This window comes from Lichenostomus cassidix, chromosome 2, assembly GCF_008360975.1.
Source record: "Lichenostomus cassidix isolate B80296 chromosome 2, HeHo_3.0, whole genome shotgun sequence".
Lineage (NCBI taxonomy): Eukaryota > Metazoa > Chordata > Aves > Passeriformes > Meliphagidae > Lichenostomus > Lichenostomus cassidix.
In genome coordinates this window covers 110488081-110507315 of record NC_139482.1, presented here as the reverse complement: position 1 = coordinate 110507315, position 19235 = coordinate 110488081, and the positions used below count along the sequence as shown (strand labels likewise).

Genomic DNA, 19235 nt, shown 5'->3' with positions numbered 1-19235 from the left:
TCAAAGTCATACTTCAGAGCAGGACTGCTGATGAGCTCTGAGCAAAGTAGCAACCAGACGAGAATGTTGAATGTAATGGCCTGTTATATTTTCTGTGGTGCCCTGAAACAAGAATATCTGACCATTACTAAATCATTTTCAAAGCCAGAACTGACCTATTGGACAGACTCTTCTTTCCTTTTAAAAGTAATATTTTAAGTGATCAAAAGGAGTCTATCACTGTGACAGACACAATAGGGCTGAAGTGATAAAGAAATTGCATTTGCTAATCAAGGCATGGAGAAAGAGCAAAACCTAAGTTTCAGATAACAAAAGGCAATGAATTATCACATGTCACTGACAAGAAAGTCCCTTTGATAATACAAGAATAATAGATTCTCCCATTCATTACATCTAGTGTTTTTATATTAATTTAATTTGGGTTTAAAAATCAGAAGAAACAAAACAGCCCCGACACATTATGAGAAGCTGAATGCAAGTAAGAAAAGGCCTTAAATAATTAAACCTTAGGTGTTTCTCTCTAACAATGCACATGGCTGACTGTCGACGTTGCTTTCTGTCTTATGAACCTTTATTAGACAAGCAGCAGCTGAGGTGATTCTTCAGCTCTAATTGACCAGTGCCAATCCATTCCTAATCAAATGCCAAGATTAGGATTTTTTTGTGAAGCATGGGAAACAACTCCAGGAATTAAATACTGTCAATCATAGAATTATAGAGTCATGGAATTGTAGAAAGTTTTGGGTTGGAAGGGACCTAAAATATCATCTAATCCCAACTGCTCTGCCATGAGTAAGGAACCCTCCACTACTCCAGATTTCTCAGAACTACATCCAACATGGTCTTGAACACCTCCAGGGATAAGTGATCTACAACCTCCCTGAGCAACCTACTCCAGTGCCTCACCACCCCTATAGTAAAGAATTTCTTCCAAATACCCAAATCCCAAACCTATCCTATTTCACCTTAAGGACATTCCCACTGCATGGCCTTCTTGAAAGTTCTCCTCCAGTTCTCTTGCAGGCCCTCTTTAGGTGCTGGAAGGTAAGCTCTTCCCTAAGCTTTCTCTCCATGCTGAACAGCCCCAGCTCTCTCAGCTTGTCTTCATAGGAGAGCTGCTCCAGCCTTCTGATCATCTTCACAGCTTCCCTGTGGACTTGCTCCAGAAGGTCAACAGCTTTCTTATGTTCAGGGCCCCAGAGCTGAACACAGAATTCCAGGTGGGGTCTCACAAAGGCAGAGTAGAAGGGCAGGAGCACCTCCCTTGTCCTGCTGGTCACATTGCTTTTGATGCAGCCCCGGACTTCACAAGGTTTGCACAGACCCAGCTCTCAAGCCTGCCATTGTCCCTCTGGATGGCATCCCTTCTCTCTGGATTCATTACAAGCTGGGTAAAAATAGTGCACAATATCAGTGTCCTTACTGTGGCTGCGATAGAGTTAATATTCTGCTTAGTAGCTGCTACAGTGCTGTTTTGGATTTAACATGAGAGTCATGCTGCTTTAGCTGTTGCTAAAGTGTGCTTACCCTAAGCCAAGGACTTTTCAGTTTCTCATGCTCTTCTCAAAAAATTCTATGGTGCACCACTTGTGTCTCTCGTGTTTTATTCCTCTCTTTCTTCTTTGCATTATTTTTATCAGTTTTCTATTTCACTTCACTCCAAGTAAAGTGAGACAGCAGCTGCATGGGACTCAGTTGCTGGCTGGGGTTAAACCAGAACTGACCAAAAAGGCAGCCTCACTCTTCATGTCCTTTTCCTCCACCTCCCCCTCTCCCTGTGGGAGAGGGTGGAGAATCAGAAAATTGTAAAACCTGTGGGTTGAGATAAGAACAGTTTGATACAATTGCTCACCACTCACTAACCAACGCCCCTCCTGTCCAAGCAGAGATGAGACACTCACAGCCAGCCCCCTCCTGGTTTATACACTGAGTATGACACTCTATAGCACAGAATATTTCTTTGGTTCAGGTCAGCTGCTCTGGCTGTGCTCCCTCCTGACTTCTTGTGCACCTGCTCGCTGGCAGAGCACGAGAAAATGAGAAACTCAAAAGTCCTTGGCTTAGGGTAAGCACTGCTTAGCAACAGCTAAAACAGCAGTGTGTTATCAACATTATTCTCATCCTGAATCCAAACCACAGCACTGTACCAGCTACTCAGAAGAAATTAACTCTGTTCCAACTGAATCCAGGACAACAAGAATATGGAATATATTTGTCAGACATAGCAGGACACAGCAAGAAAATTTCACATTATTACAATTTATTACTCCAGCCCAGAGTCTTAGTCCCTAGTGTAGGAGTTGGCTCTGTAATAGAAAAGCTAGGAAGATGCACTGGTGTGCACCATGGAGCCCCTCAGTCAATTCCTGAGGAGTTCATGTGTTAACACAATATAGTTAAAATTTTCCTTTCCTGCTTAAAATGCCTTTTAATGTGATCCAATGAACTGGAACAGCTCTTTCCTCCAATGAGTGCCTTTGTTTACCTCTGGTCAAGTAGGCTCCAGGTACAGGCTATAACTGCAAGTCTTGCAAGCTATCTCTACAGCTGCTTTCTCAGCAGGAGAGGATAAATTCTGTTCTTCTTCTGCTCTCCATAAATGATTGACAAGACATTTCTGCAAGGAGATCAACAGAAGTCACTTTCTTTAGCTGTTTCTTTCTTATCCCCTCCACATACATACCCCCAAATGGGTTTTTGTACAGGGAAGGTGCGATCAAGACAGCAAAAGGTAATAAGACACAGAGTGAAAGCATTTTTTAGCTGAATCATGCCCTTAAACATTCAGCCTCCACATTAATCATTGAGTGACATCAAGGATTCACTTCAAAATTGGATCTGACTAGTGCACTTAATTTACCTACTGCACCAAACAGCTGTTCAGCTTCTGTTGAATTTGAAAGCTAATGTAATTATTGCGTGTTCACTGATGCTTCCTCATTCCATTGCCAGTCCATATCATTGGAACAGTTAATTACTGCAGAGACAAAGGCTTGACTTACCTGATATAGTACATGATTATTCATCATTGATTCATTTTTTCTTCTTCACTGGTAATTTTGTTAACATCCCTGACAGTGCATAAGAGTGAATCCCCTTGATCTTTTGTGCTATTATGTCTTCTCAAATGCTACTCAAATTCTCCAGGTAGCTTAATTCTCTAGATTTAATGAGACATGAGGTATCACATCAGTTGACACTGCATGTAACTGGAGAAAAAACTTGATTACATGGATCACAGCAAAATGTGCTATTCAGTCACTGCCCATCACAGCTGTCTTTGTACTTTGGGACTTTCCCAAGTGTGTGAAGACTGAAGGCCTGCTGATGGAATCACTTTCTTTCAGTGATGGTTAAAAATTATGATGAGGAAAAGAAAGATTATTCCATAGTTACCCTTGTTTTTAATGGACCTGCTCCACTCCTACATGGTTTTTTTTTTTTTTCTGGCTTTGCTTGTGGTATTTTAAATGGTTTCAGTACTCCACTCCATCACTAAAATGGAGGTAGTTGACTTCCCATCCCTGCTTACCAGATGTCACCAGCTCCTCTCAGATGCAACCTCTATTCTCAAAAAGGTCTGTCTGCATGAAAAGTGAGGACTCTACATTTATTGGTGACCTCTAGTCTGGTGAAGGACAAGTTGCTCAATACAGCTGCCAGTCCTGGACATTTCTGCAGTGCAGGTGCAGATCAGCTCAGCTGTGCTGGCATGGTAACATACCATACTCCTCGGAAAGGCCAGACTTGGTAATTTACTGCACATGTTTGACATTATTGCCAGGCATATGCAAAATAGCCCCAAGCTGTCCTGCTGCACCCCTCTCCCATCACATTGCAGATTTACCTGGCTACTCTGGCAAAGGAAGGTCACCTAAGTTGTTAAGGCAGTTTTTAGTAATTTGCACAGCGCTGCACATTCATCATCTTTTCATATATGAAAATTTGTAACCATTCACAGAAAAACAAAATGAAAAGTACCAAGGAAATGTATAAAAAAGGTGTATGACAATTTAGGATAGAGAAGCTATGGAAAATTCTTAACAATGATAGAAAAAGGAATTTTTTAAAAAGCAGGATGTTCAGGAGGTATCTGAAGGAACTGAAATACTGCTCGTAAAGCAATTCAGGTGGCAAAAGTCCTGTCAGCTACCACGGCACTATGCTGACACTTAGAGGTCAGTAAAGTAGAATTGAAAGGACTTCTCTGCCACCTGAAAGAGAGTCCATATTTTTCAAAGGCTTTGCATGATCTGCGAGATCAATAACCAGCCATTTGGTTTGCTCATTCTTTCTTCTCGTGGGTATGCTTCTCTCTTTTTATCTGACTCTACTACATGAAGCTTTCTTATCATTATACATTTCACAAAGAACCCCCAGCAAAAATGCTGCAAGAGCAGTCCACAAACAATAAACTGTACAGCAATAGCTGATCTGCACATCACTCATATGGTAGCTGAGACCTGTGCAGAACCAGAGATATTTGCTTTTATATGCTATATCACTCAGTCTGACTTTCAGTGGGCTTTAAAGGTGTCTCAGTATTAGCCCATTTGATCAGGGTTTTTTTTTTTTTAGTTTTGATTTTTTTAAGTTGCCTTACACCACAAGTTTATCGTTGGGTACATAATTTCAATCCATAAGAAAAGGTAATCAAGTGAGAAAAATTACCCCTTGTAATGTAGATAATTTTGAAGTCACTGCTGATGGGGGCACAGAAGATCAAGTCAAACTTAAGGCAAAGTTGCCTTTCACTCCTCAAGGATCAGCCTCTACAAACTGTTCAAGTCACTAAAAAAGCATAAACCTCACTTCAAAGCAATCTATTCTGCGTGGGGATAAATAAAATGGAGATTAGGCAATTTCAAAACAGGTAATTGCCTGAAATGAGCAATTTCTAGTAGCTGGTATAGCCAGTGTTATCACCCACATAAATATTGACTCATGCATTAAGAGTAATTAATGAGAAAACAAAACTGCAATAAAGGAGAAAAAAAGTGAAAAGAATTCTTCTTAGAGGCCCTGAAGGCCTCTATTTTCTGTATTTTGTGTTTATCAATGCTCTACACTGAATTTTAGAATGCACATTTTCTTTGTTGATTTGCAAAATTTCAGCAAAGCATTTCATAGTTATTTCAACTCATGAATTATGCAATAGCACATGACAGAAGCAATTCATTCACATCTCAGGAGGCAGCAGAACGAAAACCTCAGCTTCAGCTCGAGATTTTATTTTTTTTTGTCCAGCGCACAATCTCTTAAAATGGTACCTCAGAGACACAAGAAAGATATTGACCTGTTGGAACAAGCCCAGAGGAGGAGCACAAAAATTGGTTCATTGTGCCCTTCATACTTACTCTGCCAAGGGATAAGAGTATGTGCACAAAAAGTGCAGGAGCAGAATGGCTGAATGGAGAAGCACACAATAACATGGCACCACCTCTTGCTTCCAGAGATGGAAAATGACACAACCTTGACAGAATTCCAGGCTATGCATTCCAACTGCGTCTCTCCTCCTCCCTCTGTTTCCTCCTCGTCTGCATCTGAATTTTCTTCCAGGCTTCATTCCACTCCAAAGCACTGCTGATATCCTCATTAATGTTGTCTGTGCTTTTAAGCAATAGTCCAGAGAACTTCTTAGAAGATAGGGGAATGCCATACACCCCATTTTAGTAAAGAAAAACATCAGCTGAAACACAAAACAACATTAATCTGCTGCAGAACAGGGACCTGTTTCTCAGGCTGATCAAACATGAAACTTTTCTCAAGATGAACTGACTCAAGCCTTAACTATAGAGTTACCTTTCATCTTGAAAACCTGCTTTTGGACTTCTGTTCTATCACTAGTGGAAAAGATATAAGGTAATCTTCAAAGTTGTAAGGATGTGACTCTTCCTAGATTCAAACATCTCTCCACAGGCTATCACATATATAGTGTTCCCACAAAATGTTTGCTTTCTTTAGTGAAATAGTATCAGCCACAGAATGTTTGTTAGTTGTGATTTTGCAATAGGCCACCTCCTCTTGCAAGTCTTTATTACTTCCACTTCAAAAGATTTAAGCTGCTCATACTGGTTACTCATTCTTCTTCCTGGTGATGCTTATAATATGGGACTCATCATTTACCTCTTATCACCTGCCTCTATCACATCTGCCATGAAGAGCAGAGAGATATTTGGGATCCATGGTAGTTGTTCCCCAGATGTTATGAATATCTGTATCTTCTCGAAGTCATTTACCAAGTTTCTCACCAGCTGGAAGGATAAGAGGATAGGAGGATAGCAATGGGTAAGAGGCTAGGACAAAACTCATACAAAATAAACTGAAATAGATGTTTCGTAATAGTGGATGAAGCTGCAACAAGGTTTTAAAGAAAAGGGGTAGCAGTGGAAAACTCTATAACATGGATTTTAGAAATTCACTGGCTGATTTAGAAGTTTTGGAATGACACGTAAGAAAATTACAGCATAATTTGAGTAAAACACCTAATTTTTTCTTCCCTGGACAGATCCATGTCAGGACATAATACACAGTACAATTCATATAACTTGTTAGGAAGAAATTAAGTTATAAATAAATGTGTGTATGAAACACTAGAGAGAAATTTGTCCTGTTTAAATATCTGCATTCAACATCTTGGCAAATATTTCCTTCAATGTAGAATCAGCCTGATTTCAGGAATGTGAACTATGTCTGGATTAGCAGATGAAACAGAGGCAAGGCACAGGATTACAAATGTCTACACTGCTTCATTTTTAGCATTTTCGTAGTATGGCTTTGGAAAGTAAGCATTAGCATCCTCCCAGATAAGGTCTGGACATCCTTCAGCATTTTATAAGACTGTTTCTAATGAACAGTTTAGCTACCCTACTTTAGGCCATTTTAAACATGAAGACATGAGTCAGCTGCAAGGCTAAGCATCAAGGCACCCTCTAACCTCTTCCATGTAGAAACATATATATCAGTATCTGTACATATACAATTTATCTGTGGAAATGCAGTTTCTCAGTGTTCTTATCTATCTTATTCATAAACCCCACTGGCACTGGTGAGTCCAGGAATGGTCTGTCACTCTGTCTTTTACAGCAGTGAAGCTGAAAGATACAATTCACTAAGAACTAAAGCATGAGCAAGAACTAGAGGAAAAGGCAGTAGAGCCAGGCTCCTTGTTATACGCTACCCATAACACAGACACTCCACAAGTCAAAATGCAATCTGAGTAGAGAAGAGGATAAATCCCCAGCAGCCTCTGTGGGGAAGGTTGCTGAGATGCTGATGAGACCACACCACCAGGTCACAGCCGTGGGGAAGAATGAGGAGTATTAAACAGAACAGGACTGCAGAGAAACACTGGTTTCATATCCCCAAAAAGGAAAAAAAATTAAATACTTGTATCACAAAATTGAGATTGCTGCAATCTTAATGCAGTACTGGAGGCATAAAAATGATCTCCCTAGAGACAGTCATTCATTGTGCACTTCGTACCACCTTGCAGAGCTGAATACTGATGAAACACTAATCAGGCGTAAGCATTTCTTAATAGGAAGAACAGTAAAAGTACATGAGCACTGACCTATTCCAGAAGAAATATTCAGGACCATGGAAAAGAATGCTAGAGAGACATATAATCAAAAATTCATCTGATTAAAAAATTGGCCATAGCAACATCTCTTTAATTGAACTTAGAGATCAATGATGTATGCAGCTGCAGCTCACTCCCACCGCAACCAAGAGGCAGCCCAACATGAGAGTGAAGAAGTGTGGCCAAGTGCTGACAATATGCAGTAAAATATTTTTGAAGCCAGCTGTTAACACAGAAATTAAACAAATTAACAAGCAAAGCGACTATTACTTGAAATGTAAAATAGTTGATTCAAAGGAGGTACCATTGCCACAAAACATTACTAAAGCAAGCCAGCAGTTCAGCTGAAATGCTGTGTCTGACTGTCTACACCATGAAAGGAAAAGATAACAGTCCTTTGGTGCCCTCTCTAGCAGCCTAACAGAGATGTACTGTAAGGAGATCGACTCCTCCAGCACATGCTGTAGTCAGATAAAGGCTCTCACAAGAAACTCAAAGTGCAGATATCCCTCAGGTCTGGTGGAGCTGCTGAGGAAGGAAGTGGGGAGAGCAGAAAGCCCAGACACCCTCAAACTCTTGGAAACCAGAGTTAGCAGCTGTGTTTTTTCATTTTTGCAGTCTTTAGCATTTTTATGATGGTGAAAAGCCCTCAAAAATGCCTTGGATGTTTGGGAAACCTTCCATCAGGGAAAAGAGCCCTGCAAAGAAGTCACTGTGTGGTGATCCTGAAGATATAGTGCTTGATTTGTCTGGGACTAAAAAGGCCTCTGGTTGCACTGTCAAAAATAGGATCTGGCATGCTGAATCACCCAGTCCCTAGCAATCTGCACTACGTCTTCTGCCAGGTACTGCTGAAGGGACAAAAAAAAAGGCTCCAGACATCAGCCTGCCCTCAAAGCTATTCCAGCGATAACAGATAAAGACAAAACAGGACTTTCAGACATCAGGCCTGCAGCTGGTAACAGTTGCTGTCTAAGACGATAGCAGAAGATACCACAGGATGTCTTTATCAAGCTTTGCAGAGCCAGAAGCAGAGTACTAGTCTGAATGCAAAGAAGCTGGAGAAGAGAGACCTTCACTGTCAGAAATCTCTGGGGTCCTGGGAACTTCCAAATGGTGCTTGAGAAAGACCAGGTTCTTGAAGTTACTGGAAGTTATAAGAATGGCCAGGTACAGCATCGGCCCGCAGTCCAATGTGTAAGCAATAGATAAAGTTAGATGGGGGAATGAAGAACACAGGTGGAAATACAGGTGGTGAACCAGCCTTTGTAGTACTACTGTTGTTTTAAGCAGCAGGGATTACAGAAGGTCTCTAGGCCTCAGGATGAAACAGAAGAGTGACGCTGAAGGAAACCCAGCAGCACTTACCTGCTGTTGACACAGCAAAATGATGATTTTATACTGAAACAGGAATACTAACTCTATGCTGCACAAGACAGCCCCAAAAATCACACCATGTGCCTGAGGGCATTGTCCAAACACTTCTTGAATTCTGTTAGGCTTGGTTCTGTGACCATTTCCCTGGTCTAGTGCCCAACCACCCTCCAGGGTGAAGAACATTTTAATAATATCTAAACTAGACCCTCCCTGAAACACCTTCAGGTCATTGCTTCAGGTCCTGCCAGTGGGTCACCACAGAGATCAGTGCCTGCCACTCTTTTTCCCCTCGTGAGGATGTTGTAGACTGTAATGAGGTATGTACAATACATGACAAATTAGTGTATAGAGAGGGCCCTGTGCAGACCTTGGAGGAGCTTTCCAGTGCCTTAGGGGAGACTGCAAGAAAGAGGGTCTTGTAGTGATAGGACAAGGGGGGAAATGGCCTCAAACTGAAAGAGGGTAGGTTTAGACTGGATTTAGGAAGAAATTTTTAATATAAACTGAAAAGTTTGCTTAAAGAGGTTGTGGATGCCCCCTCCCCAAAAGTATTCAAGGACAGATGGGGATCTCAGCAACCTGGTCTAGAGAAAAGTGTCCCTGCCCATAGCAAAGGGTTGGAACTAGATGATTTTTAAGATCCCTTCCAACATAAACCATTCTATGATCTCTGTTGGGTGCCCACACAAACACATACACAAACACACATTTCCCAGAGCAGGAAATCTCGTATGATGCCTTCATGTATCACTTTGCTGCAGGCAATGAACAATAACAGTGAAAATGTGCACAAATCACAGATCTCAGCCAAATAAAAAATTGGGGACGCGATTCAGCCTCCTCTTCCCCAGACCCCCAGCAGTGAGCAGGAGGTAATCCATCCCGCTGCCGGCACATCCCCGTTTCCCGGGCTGGCCACACGGTGGGGCGGCCGGCCCGGCGCTGGCTCCCGGAGCATCCCTGTCCCGGCGGCGGCTGTGCCCGGCAGGTGGCTCTTTCCAACCACAGAACGCCCTGCAAGCGCTCGCTTCGCTCCCTGCATCCCGAGGGCAGCGTTCTCAAACCTTTTGTTCCTCATATGAATAAAGTAGTGGCGTACTGGAAGGTCGGCTTTGCTTTCCAGAGGGCAATGGCTTGGGCTGGATGTAAGACACTTCGGTGTGACCAATACTTGTTACAGCACTGCACACATATAGACAGTGTTGTGTTCATTGGACTAGAATTGCATCTCAGTTCTGCTTGAGTAAATCTGAAATAGCTCAGCTGGAGCCAGTGGAGATATTACAGATGGGAATGACAGGGGAATTTGGCCCATTGTTAAAATATCTTCATGTAGAAACAATGTAGGAAAATTGAACTATGACCAGGTTCCTTCATTATGGGCTAATTTGACTCTAAAATGACCCCTCTTAAGTCGGTGAAGCTACACAGGTGTGAAGGAGAGTACACACAGAAGCCAGGACTGTTTGGACTGCTTGATTCAAAAGGAACCATTTTGCATCTATTTATAAATTTCCTTATTTGTAAGGAAAATTATATTCATTTAGATATATAAAATATATAGACAGGCTTAGATCTTTAAGAGACTCACTTCAAAGGGCCTGGACTTATTGGAAAGTTCAGACTGAATCAGACTTTTGCTGTTCAATCACCATCTCTTAAATACTCCCAAACCCTGGCCAAGTTACCGGTTTTGAAAAAAAAATATTTATTGGCGCAAAACATTCAAAATGTGGAGATTTTTAACTTGACTGGGAAAAGAGTTCCAAAATGCACAGATTTATCGTGACCTTATTGAACTTGGAGCCTACAAGGCTGGAGCTTGACGTGACTTCATAAGTGTCCTCCTCTAAATTTGCTGCCATTTCTGCCAATAGTTCAGGTCAGCATTTGGAAAGATGAGCAAAACATGAAAGAAAAGGTATTCTAAAAGTGCATTTCAAAATTTATTAAGGCATACCCTTGCCTAATTTTTCCCTTCTACTCTGTTAATTTTGGGGTTATTTTTCTCTGACATCCAATCCAATCCAATCACATTTGAGGTACACCTCAGTTTCTAGTGCTACTAAACCTTTACTGCTTCCGAAAGTCACACCATGTCTTTACTTTCCAGGATATATCAGCTGGCACTAAGGGGGAAATATGAAAATATAGGATAACACTGAAGCTGAGTTGATATGTTCCACATTCAGCTGACTATTGAAAACCCACTTTCTTTTTCCCATATTAACCATTTCACACTTCCCTTTGAAATGGAGGAGGTTTACGAATTGCAAGAGCTACGCTGTAGGTGTGAGTTACTTGAGCTTCTACCTCTTCCAGGATGAAGTCGTCACCTGCATCAATAAACCTCCAGAGCTATTTTTGGTAAGCTCCACTGGGCTCAGTGCCTCCTGGGGGTTCTTCCAAACCTCGCTGAGCTGCCTTCCATGGACTCCGTGGCAGTCAAAATGATTAAGAGTGCTGCCTGAGAAATATGGGAACAGTGATCCAACATAACTCATTTAATATTCTGAAACTATTTTTCTTGATTCTGCTGTGGTTAATCCAGATATTTAACATTTTCTGATCTACTCTCTTGCTAGTATTGATGCTTGGTAAGAAAACTAATGCTGTCATAAGAAGAACTAAGCATATTGATGGCTTTGCTTGGGTCCTTCTTCCGTCTTTGATAATAAACATAATTCTGGCACCCTTCCATGTCCAGAAAGCTAAGTAACGAAGTTGCTGCCCTTCTTAGAAAGCCTGACAGGGAAAGTGATTTGGTGGAGCTGTCAGAAATGGGGAGACTAAAGTGAGTCTCACAGTATCTTATCTGTGCACAGGAACAAGTGGCCTGATGTTAAATAAAAGAAAAAAAAAAAGCCATTTCTGCTGTATGGTTGAAGCTCTGGTCCTAATCACTTAGTTGCTGCAAAGCACATGGCAAGGTTTCAGGCAGCAGAATTGCTTGGATCATTTCCTACGCACTTTGCAGAGTGGCAATTAGCAGCACAGTGGCATTAACAAGACAGCTTTACGTGAGCTTTCAAAGTGAAAACATGAAGAATCCCTAAAAGACCAACTACTTGTAAAATGTGAGAGGGAAGCTGTAGGCCTGATTTTTCAGAAGTGGGTGCAAGGCTTTGCCCGCAGGCAGTGTGACCATCAATCAGAGCCACCCACCACCCTCCACACCTCCCTGGCTCCTCCAAGGAGGGGAAACCTCCTGTCTTCTGCACTCGACCTTTGTGTTGCCTTTCCTGCATGGGGATGGATGCCACACGTCTGCAAGTGCCCTCTCATCCACATTTGCCGTAAACACCCAGAACACCTGTTTGCTCTGACTCACCCACTCCTCATGCAGACTCTCCCTTTTTTTGACAGCAGACCTCACTCAGGTAGTATGTGCTGCTAATATCCTTTCAGGACCAAGTAATAACATGCCTTCTATCCAATTCCTAACATCCTTCAATCAGCTCAGCCAGTGGTCTAACTGCTTACGCTCCTGTGATTTATATAAGTGCAATTAATTTAAACTGCATCACTCCGGTGCTATGGTGGTGAAAATGCCCCGAGAGGGAGAACCTCACTGGTGAATCAGACCCTTTGCTTTTAACAAACACTCAAAAGAACAGATCCCGAGCCAGTGAAAATCTGCATGGCTCCATTCATTTCAACACACAAACTTAAACCAGCTCAAGGTCTGAATCACAGCTCATGTAACAGACTATTTAGATACAGACTAATGCCTCACATCCTGAAATGCAATGCTTTCCCAGAGCTGGCAAGGGACAGGGATTTCTCAGATGGAGCAGAGCTGAGAGGGAAGCAGGACCACAAATGCAACCTTTTAAAAATGCTTTGTGGGTCTTTTCATTTCTGTGGAGATGAGGAAAGTAACGGATTGTGTCTCTGCAAGCACTGCTCTCACTTCAGGAAAAAGCCACCTCTGTGCCTTTTGCCCCAGCTGCAAAGCAAGTACCTGGAAAGTCCCTTTCTTTGCCACTTTCCCTTTCCTCCCATAGCCTGGGTTTGTTCCCTGCCACTTGGAAATCCATATGGCACCTTTCACTAACAGACACCAAGAGTTAGATGCTGAACAGATGAATCTTTTTAATCAGTTCTTGAAAATGGCTAACTTTCCCTGCACTTGTTTTGGTATTCCCCAAGATTAAGAAGTCATGCAGCTTGACAAAGCACTTTGCTCTTGCATGTCTTAACAGACCCATCAGGCTTTTTTTTTTTTCCCTTCACATCTATTCCAACACCTGCTGCAAAAACGGGCTGGGGTGGTCTCTGTAAAACACTCTCTGCACCTCCTCCAGAGGAGAGAGAGAGCCCCAGCGTCACACCAGCACGGCATGCCGGTATGTGCCCAGGCAGGTGTAGGTAATACACAATAAAGGGGGAAAGGGGTGGGGAGGGCAGACCAAGAGTCAATCAGAGTGTAATTTGTGTTAGAAATTTACCAGCATTCAGCTGTCCATATTTCCAAAATGCAAATATTTCAAAATTAAAAAACCTATCTGTGACTAAATATCTCCTCTAAATCAATCTAGATAACCAGAACACTCTGTGGCACATTTAAGAGACTTTCATCTTGTATGAAATACATAACACAGATTATACCTTCATAGGAAATCAAGAGGTCCTAAAATATACTAATGGAGAAGGACATTTAAGAGACATTTAAATTACCCAGTCTATAATTTTGGGGGGTTTGCTTATCTATGCATCTTTTAACTGCTTTGGATAATTAGGAAAATTTCCTTGGCAGTGTCCTAAGAGGATAGGCAAAAGAGTGACATAACTACTCCCAAGGAAGGAAAGGTCGAGGTTTTGCATTCTGCAGATTTTTAAAATAAAAGAGAAAGTACTCTTCATATGAACAGTCTGAAGCAGTATGCATATTATATAAAAACTATCACCTTGCTCTGAAATGTAATCCTTCCCAAGGCTTCTCCCTCTCCTTGAACTCTCTTGCAGTATCTGTCTGGTCCTTCTGCCTGGAAGGGTGCAGGTTAGGGAGGCAGGCTGTCTCCAGCCTTTCCTGAGCACAACTATTCAAAGGCAGCTCCCAAATGGAGCAGGCACCCTTTCAGTTCAAAGCCTTCCATTAGGTCTGCCGGCCAATTTGTTATCTTGTAGTGTCGTGAGAGTGTGTGTGTGTGCACCCCTTCTGCCCTTAACGAACAGTTTGTCCCATTGTAATTCTCGTATCACACTCTGGAATCCAGACTCATTTGAAAGGAAAAGAAAAAGAGAAAGAAGAAGAAAAGAAAGAGAGATAAAAAGGGCAGAGGGGGGAAAAAAGGAAAAAGGGAAATGGGGGGAAGGTGGGGAGAAGAAGAAAAGTTTCAGCGCCTATGACTTTTCCAGGTCTCTGTCAGAAAGCAAAAAACAACCAAAAAAACCCAAAATTCAGCTGAATCAGTAAACTGACCTTTATTTTCAAGCATTTTAAGCAACACATTTTTGTGGACTGCAGCTCTGCAGAGCGACATCCCCCCACTTCGGAGCAGGGCAACGCGCTCTGCTACAGCTCTCTCCCCCGTTCACAGCTGTCTCCAGCGGGAGGAGCTGAAACCTGAACCAAACCCTCCGAGCGGGATTGGATCCCTCAGCCAGCAGCCCCAGAGCCCTCCCAGAAAAACAGCCTCTTTAGAAAAGTGCTTGAGAACATCCCGAAGCGATTGGAGGAGCGGAAAACCCTTCCCCCCTGCACCTGACTCGTGGGTATTTACAGCACTTTTCAAGGCGCCTCGGCACTGCCACTGCACAAGCGGGAGTGGATGGGCTGCGTGGGGCCGGCAGAGCCGTAGGGACCAGGAGTGGCACCGATGCGCCCGCAGTGACACCGCGTGTGCCTGTGCTGCCATCCGGGACCGCCGCGCCCGCCCGCAAGGACACCGAGACTGCGAGAAGCAGAAACCCTGCATCCAAAATGCCACGCTCCTTCCTGGTCAAGAAGCATTTCAATTCATCCAAGAAGCCGAATTACAGCGAGCTGGACACTCACACAGGTAACGAAATGAAATTTGGTGCCACCGCGTCGCTTCTGAGGCTGCGGTCGTTGCGTGGCAGTGCTGAGGAGGGGTGGGATTGCTCTGCAGGCTAGAGGGGACGGGTTAGCTCACTGCTTGCTCTATTTTCTCCTGCTTACGAGGAGGGAGTTTTGAGAAATAGGTCCATGCTGACCAGAATGAATCATGGAAGTTTGCTCATCCACTTGAACTCGATTTACTCAGGATTTGGAGTTTTCCTGTCCTGTGTCTGTTGGTGGTGGAATTGAAACTTTAATTCAAATCCTTCAGGAAGTTTCACTGCTGCATTGTGTCAGGCTGCAGGTTTAGAAGCAGCATGCCGCCTTGAAGGGACTCTCCAACTGCAATTTGCCTGTTCAAGGGCAGTGTCTCTACCCATCAGAATATATGTATGAAACAGTATTTCCTGAATCCCCCTTATATTCAGGTTACCCTACCGAGTGTTTAATTTATGCAGCTTTTAATCCTCAAAGTGTTAATTTTTCTGCCTTTTGAAATAGTTTTTGGGTCTCTTAACTTAAAATGTTCTTCTTCCTGCAGTGATTATATCCCCATACCTGTACGAAAGCTATCCAGTCCCTATCATACCACAGCCAGAGATCCTGAGCTCGGTAGCTTACAATCCCATTACTGTGTGGACTACAACTGGGCTGCTACCGTCTCCACTGCCCAATGACCTCTCTCCACTTTCTGGATACCCCTCATCTTTGGGAAGAGTCAGCCCACCTCCACCTTCTGACACCTCCTCCAAAGATCACAGCGGTTCAGAAAGCCCCATTAGCGATGAAGAAGAGAGAATCCAGTCAAAGCTTTCAGACCCTCATGCAATCGAAGCTGAAAAGTTCCAGTGCAGTTTATGCAACAAGACCTATTCAACTTTCTCTGGGTTGGCCAAACATAAGCAGCTGCACTGCGATGCCCAGTCTAGGAAATCGTTCAGCTGCAAGTACTGTGACAAGGAGTATGTCAGCCTGGGAGCGCTTAAGATGCACATCAGGACCCACACACTACCTTGTGTCTGCAAGATCTGCGGCAAGGCTTTCTCTAGACCCTGGCTGCTTCAAGGACACATAAGAACTCACACTGGTAAGAGCAAGCATTGCATTTGCAGTTTCTTGTTGCTATAACATCGGGATGCCTTTTTGCTGTTTTTCTCCACAGGTGGAAAAACCAGCAGCATTTCTTAACTAACCTTGAAATGTGTCCACAGAATTTCAGATGAATCGTTAAAAGGCTAAATTCTCCCTCTTGCAGGGAGAGGGGGAAGGTGGGAGGGTGGTTCAGCAAGGTCTCATAACTGCAGGCCAGATACTGACATAAATTAGCATCGCTCCCTTGATAATTTTAGGATGGTATAGCCCACTTCCACTAGCTGACGCTTTTGCTTTAAGGATTTTATGTTAACTTTCATGCTTTGGAAATTGCTAACTTTGAGAAGGCTCAAGCTGACTCTGAAAACAGGCAGCAAAAAACAGGCAATGCATGAGGGGTTCCTTTCTGATTCCTTAAGCAGCTGGCAAGTTTTGCATGCACTATCTCAAGTCCTTAAGAATTCAAAATACATCATCAGCAAAGTCGTAGGTTTCTGTTGAGGCAAAGACTGGGGTTTGAGTATAACACCGGGTAACACATAATAATATCTGTACAGATGTTCGCTGCTTTTCAGTCAAAGCCCTTGTTCCCCAGCAATTCACACTGCACTAAGCAGAAAAAGTTCTAGGAAAATATCTGAAAATGCTGGGAGGAGCCCAGTCTAAAAGTACTGCATGCACCTGTAGATGCAGAAGGTGTCAGCAGCTTGTCTTCAGAGACTGCACTTAACAGCATATTCTCCATAGACTGGAGTTCTGCAAATACAGCCAGCAGTGCTGAAAGCTGCTCTATCTGTGGCCTGATTAAAATTTTATTAGGCACTTTTTTCTTGTAACGAGTCATTTTGGTTTTTTCATTTGTTTCTTAGCATAAAAGCAGTTTTTACCTGTCCTGAGCATGTACTTTTTTTTTTTTTTAAAGCTTTATCCTATTTTCTCTTGATGTTTCCTTTGTAGGAGAGAAGCCGTTTTCCTGTCCTCACTGCAACAGGGCTTTTGCAGACAGATCCAATCTGAGGGCTCATCTGCAGACCCACTCGGATGTGAAGAAATACCAGTGCAAAAATTGCTCCAAAACTTTCTCCAGAATGTCTCTTCTGCACAAACATGAGGAATCTGGCTGCTGTGTAGCACACTGAGTCATGCAGTCAATGTTTACCTGGACTTGATGCATTTCTCCACTCCTGTTCCAAATGATAAGTGGAAATCCAAAGGCGTTTTCTAGTCTACTTTTCAGCCAAAAAAAAAACCAAAACCAACAAACAAAAACAGCACCAAAAAAGCAAACAAATAAACTAGTGGAAGAACTTTAGAATGTCAGTAGAAATGAGCTTTAAGTAGTTTCTGTTCTGCATTCTTAAGTGTGAATTCTGAAATAGGGGGAAAGACGCCATGCAAGACATTTCAAGTAGATCTAAAGGAAGAAGCATTATCAGCTTTCTTTATAGATGAAGCCAAATGTAGGTTGTCTTTTCTTGCTTAGAAAAGGCTTCAAAGTTAACAATACATTCCTGCCAAGCCATTTCAACCAAAGACACAGTATTTAAGTGGAAATTTTAATAAAAATACTACCCAAGTGAATTTTGCTAGACACCATTTATCTCAGGTGCCTTAAAAAGTATTCCAAGTTTACCTTAGTAAATGTTTAATATTATTCATTGCTGTGTTTTTTTTATTTTATTTTATTAGAAGCCAAGGCCTTTATTAATGACCTGAAATGCTTTAAAACTGCATAACTGAAAGAGGGAAAAAAGGTATAAGAGAATGTACAAAAAAATTTAAAGCCACAAATTAACTGCATGTGCCTTAAAAAAAATTTTAAAAAATATGATACTGTAGCTTCAAACATTCCTGGTGCATGCTTGATCATCTTTTAATATGGCATAGTTCCTCTAAACTTCATTTTTGTTTTTAAAAACGGGAATAAGTGCAAGAGAGGGGATCCACGGGAGTTTTACAATTATTTTTTTTAAATGCACAAAGGAAATGCAATATTTTCAGCATTACCCCTCCAAGTGCCTTTTTTATTGATGATTTTGTAAAGTATGTGGACATAATGTAAATATTTTTATTTTTATATGATTGAATGTGTTATGAATGAAAGCAAATTGTTGCCCATAGCAGCATCTATAGATAACTTGAAGAAAGTGTGAAGTGAAACTGATGTTGTTTTCTAGCCACTTTTTTACAATAAACATTTTTAAGTAAGATTTCTGTTGTTTGTTCTAATTAAAGAAAACAACTGTGTGCGCTTTGGAACATAGAAAAATGGGAATGTCTCTACATGACCAAATGAAGATAAAAGTGAATTTCAGACATGAAGGCTTACTCCACAAGTTCCAAGCATTAGAAAGTAATATATACATTGCATTTTAAACCATACAGTGCGTTTTTCTAAAGTCACTGCTTTAAAACACTTGCTTTTCTGCTATTTATGACACTATGACAACATTGTGAAGTATATTTTATCAAAAACATTTAAGAGCAACTTTTTTCTTGCCTTTTAACAGATGAAAGGATGCTATTAGAGAGGCCTTATAGTACTTTCCCTGTGACTTTCACATCAGGGACTCTGGGCCTGATCCAAAGTTCATTAAAGTCAGTGGAGCCTTACAGGAGTTCAGCAATGCTTGCATGATGCTCTTTTAAAGCAGTAGTCAAGTCACAGTATAATATACTTTACATGGCTATTTCAAGGTGATTAAAGATATTTTATTAAAATACATTACATATCAGAGCTGTCAAGTAAATGCATTATAACTGTATACCAGCCAATATATCACAGGAAAGAAATCATTCCATAACAAAAAGTAGAAATCTCTTTTCTTAAGGTGATTTGGCTAAGTAGTCCAAGACCTGGACTACATAAAAGTATTACAAGATCAACAAATTACGTGTCATCATTACTGGCTGGTGTGAAACAACACCAGTTTCAACTTTGCTAAAAGTACAAAGCTAGAGAACAGACAAGCACCAGCTGGGATCCAGCCTAAAGTTCCCTGTGTCTACACTAGGGTGCCAACAGGAACAATAGCAAAAATAAAATTCTAACAGTTTACCAAGAGTGTTACTGATGTGTAAACACAAGGTGAACATTTCTTGAAAAAGAGTGTGTTTCAGCAAAATAATGCAATGGGCAGTACATGCCTTCTGTCTCCT

The 19235-nt window shown here is 41.9% G+C and overlaps 1 protein-coding gene across 1 annotated transcript; it reads left to right on the top strand.

Annotated features, from left to right (window-relative positions):
• The first annotated feature begins 14594 nt into the window (after positions 1 to 14594).
• On the top strand, positions 14595 to 18286 carry SNAI2 (snail family transcriptional repressor 2). The gene is made up of 3 exons (XM_085052810.1): positions 14595 to 14964; positions 15526 to 16071; positions 17034 to 18286. The coding sequence occupies exons 1-3, from the start codon at positions 14886 to 14888 to the stop codon at positions 17213 to 17215; spliced, it is 807 nt and encodes a 268-aa protein (XP_084908936.1). The 5' UTR covers positions 14595 to 14885; the 3' UTR covers positions 17216 to 18286.
• Positions 18287 to 19235: the final 949 nt, after the last annotated feature.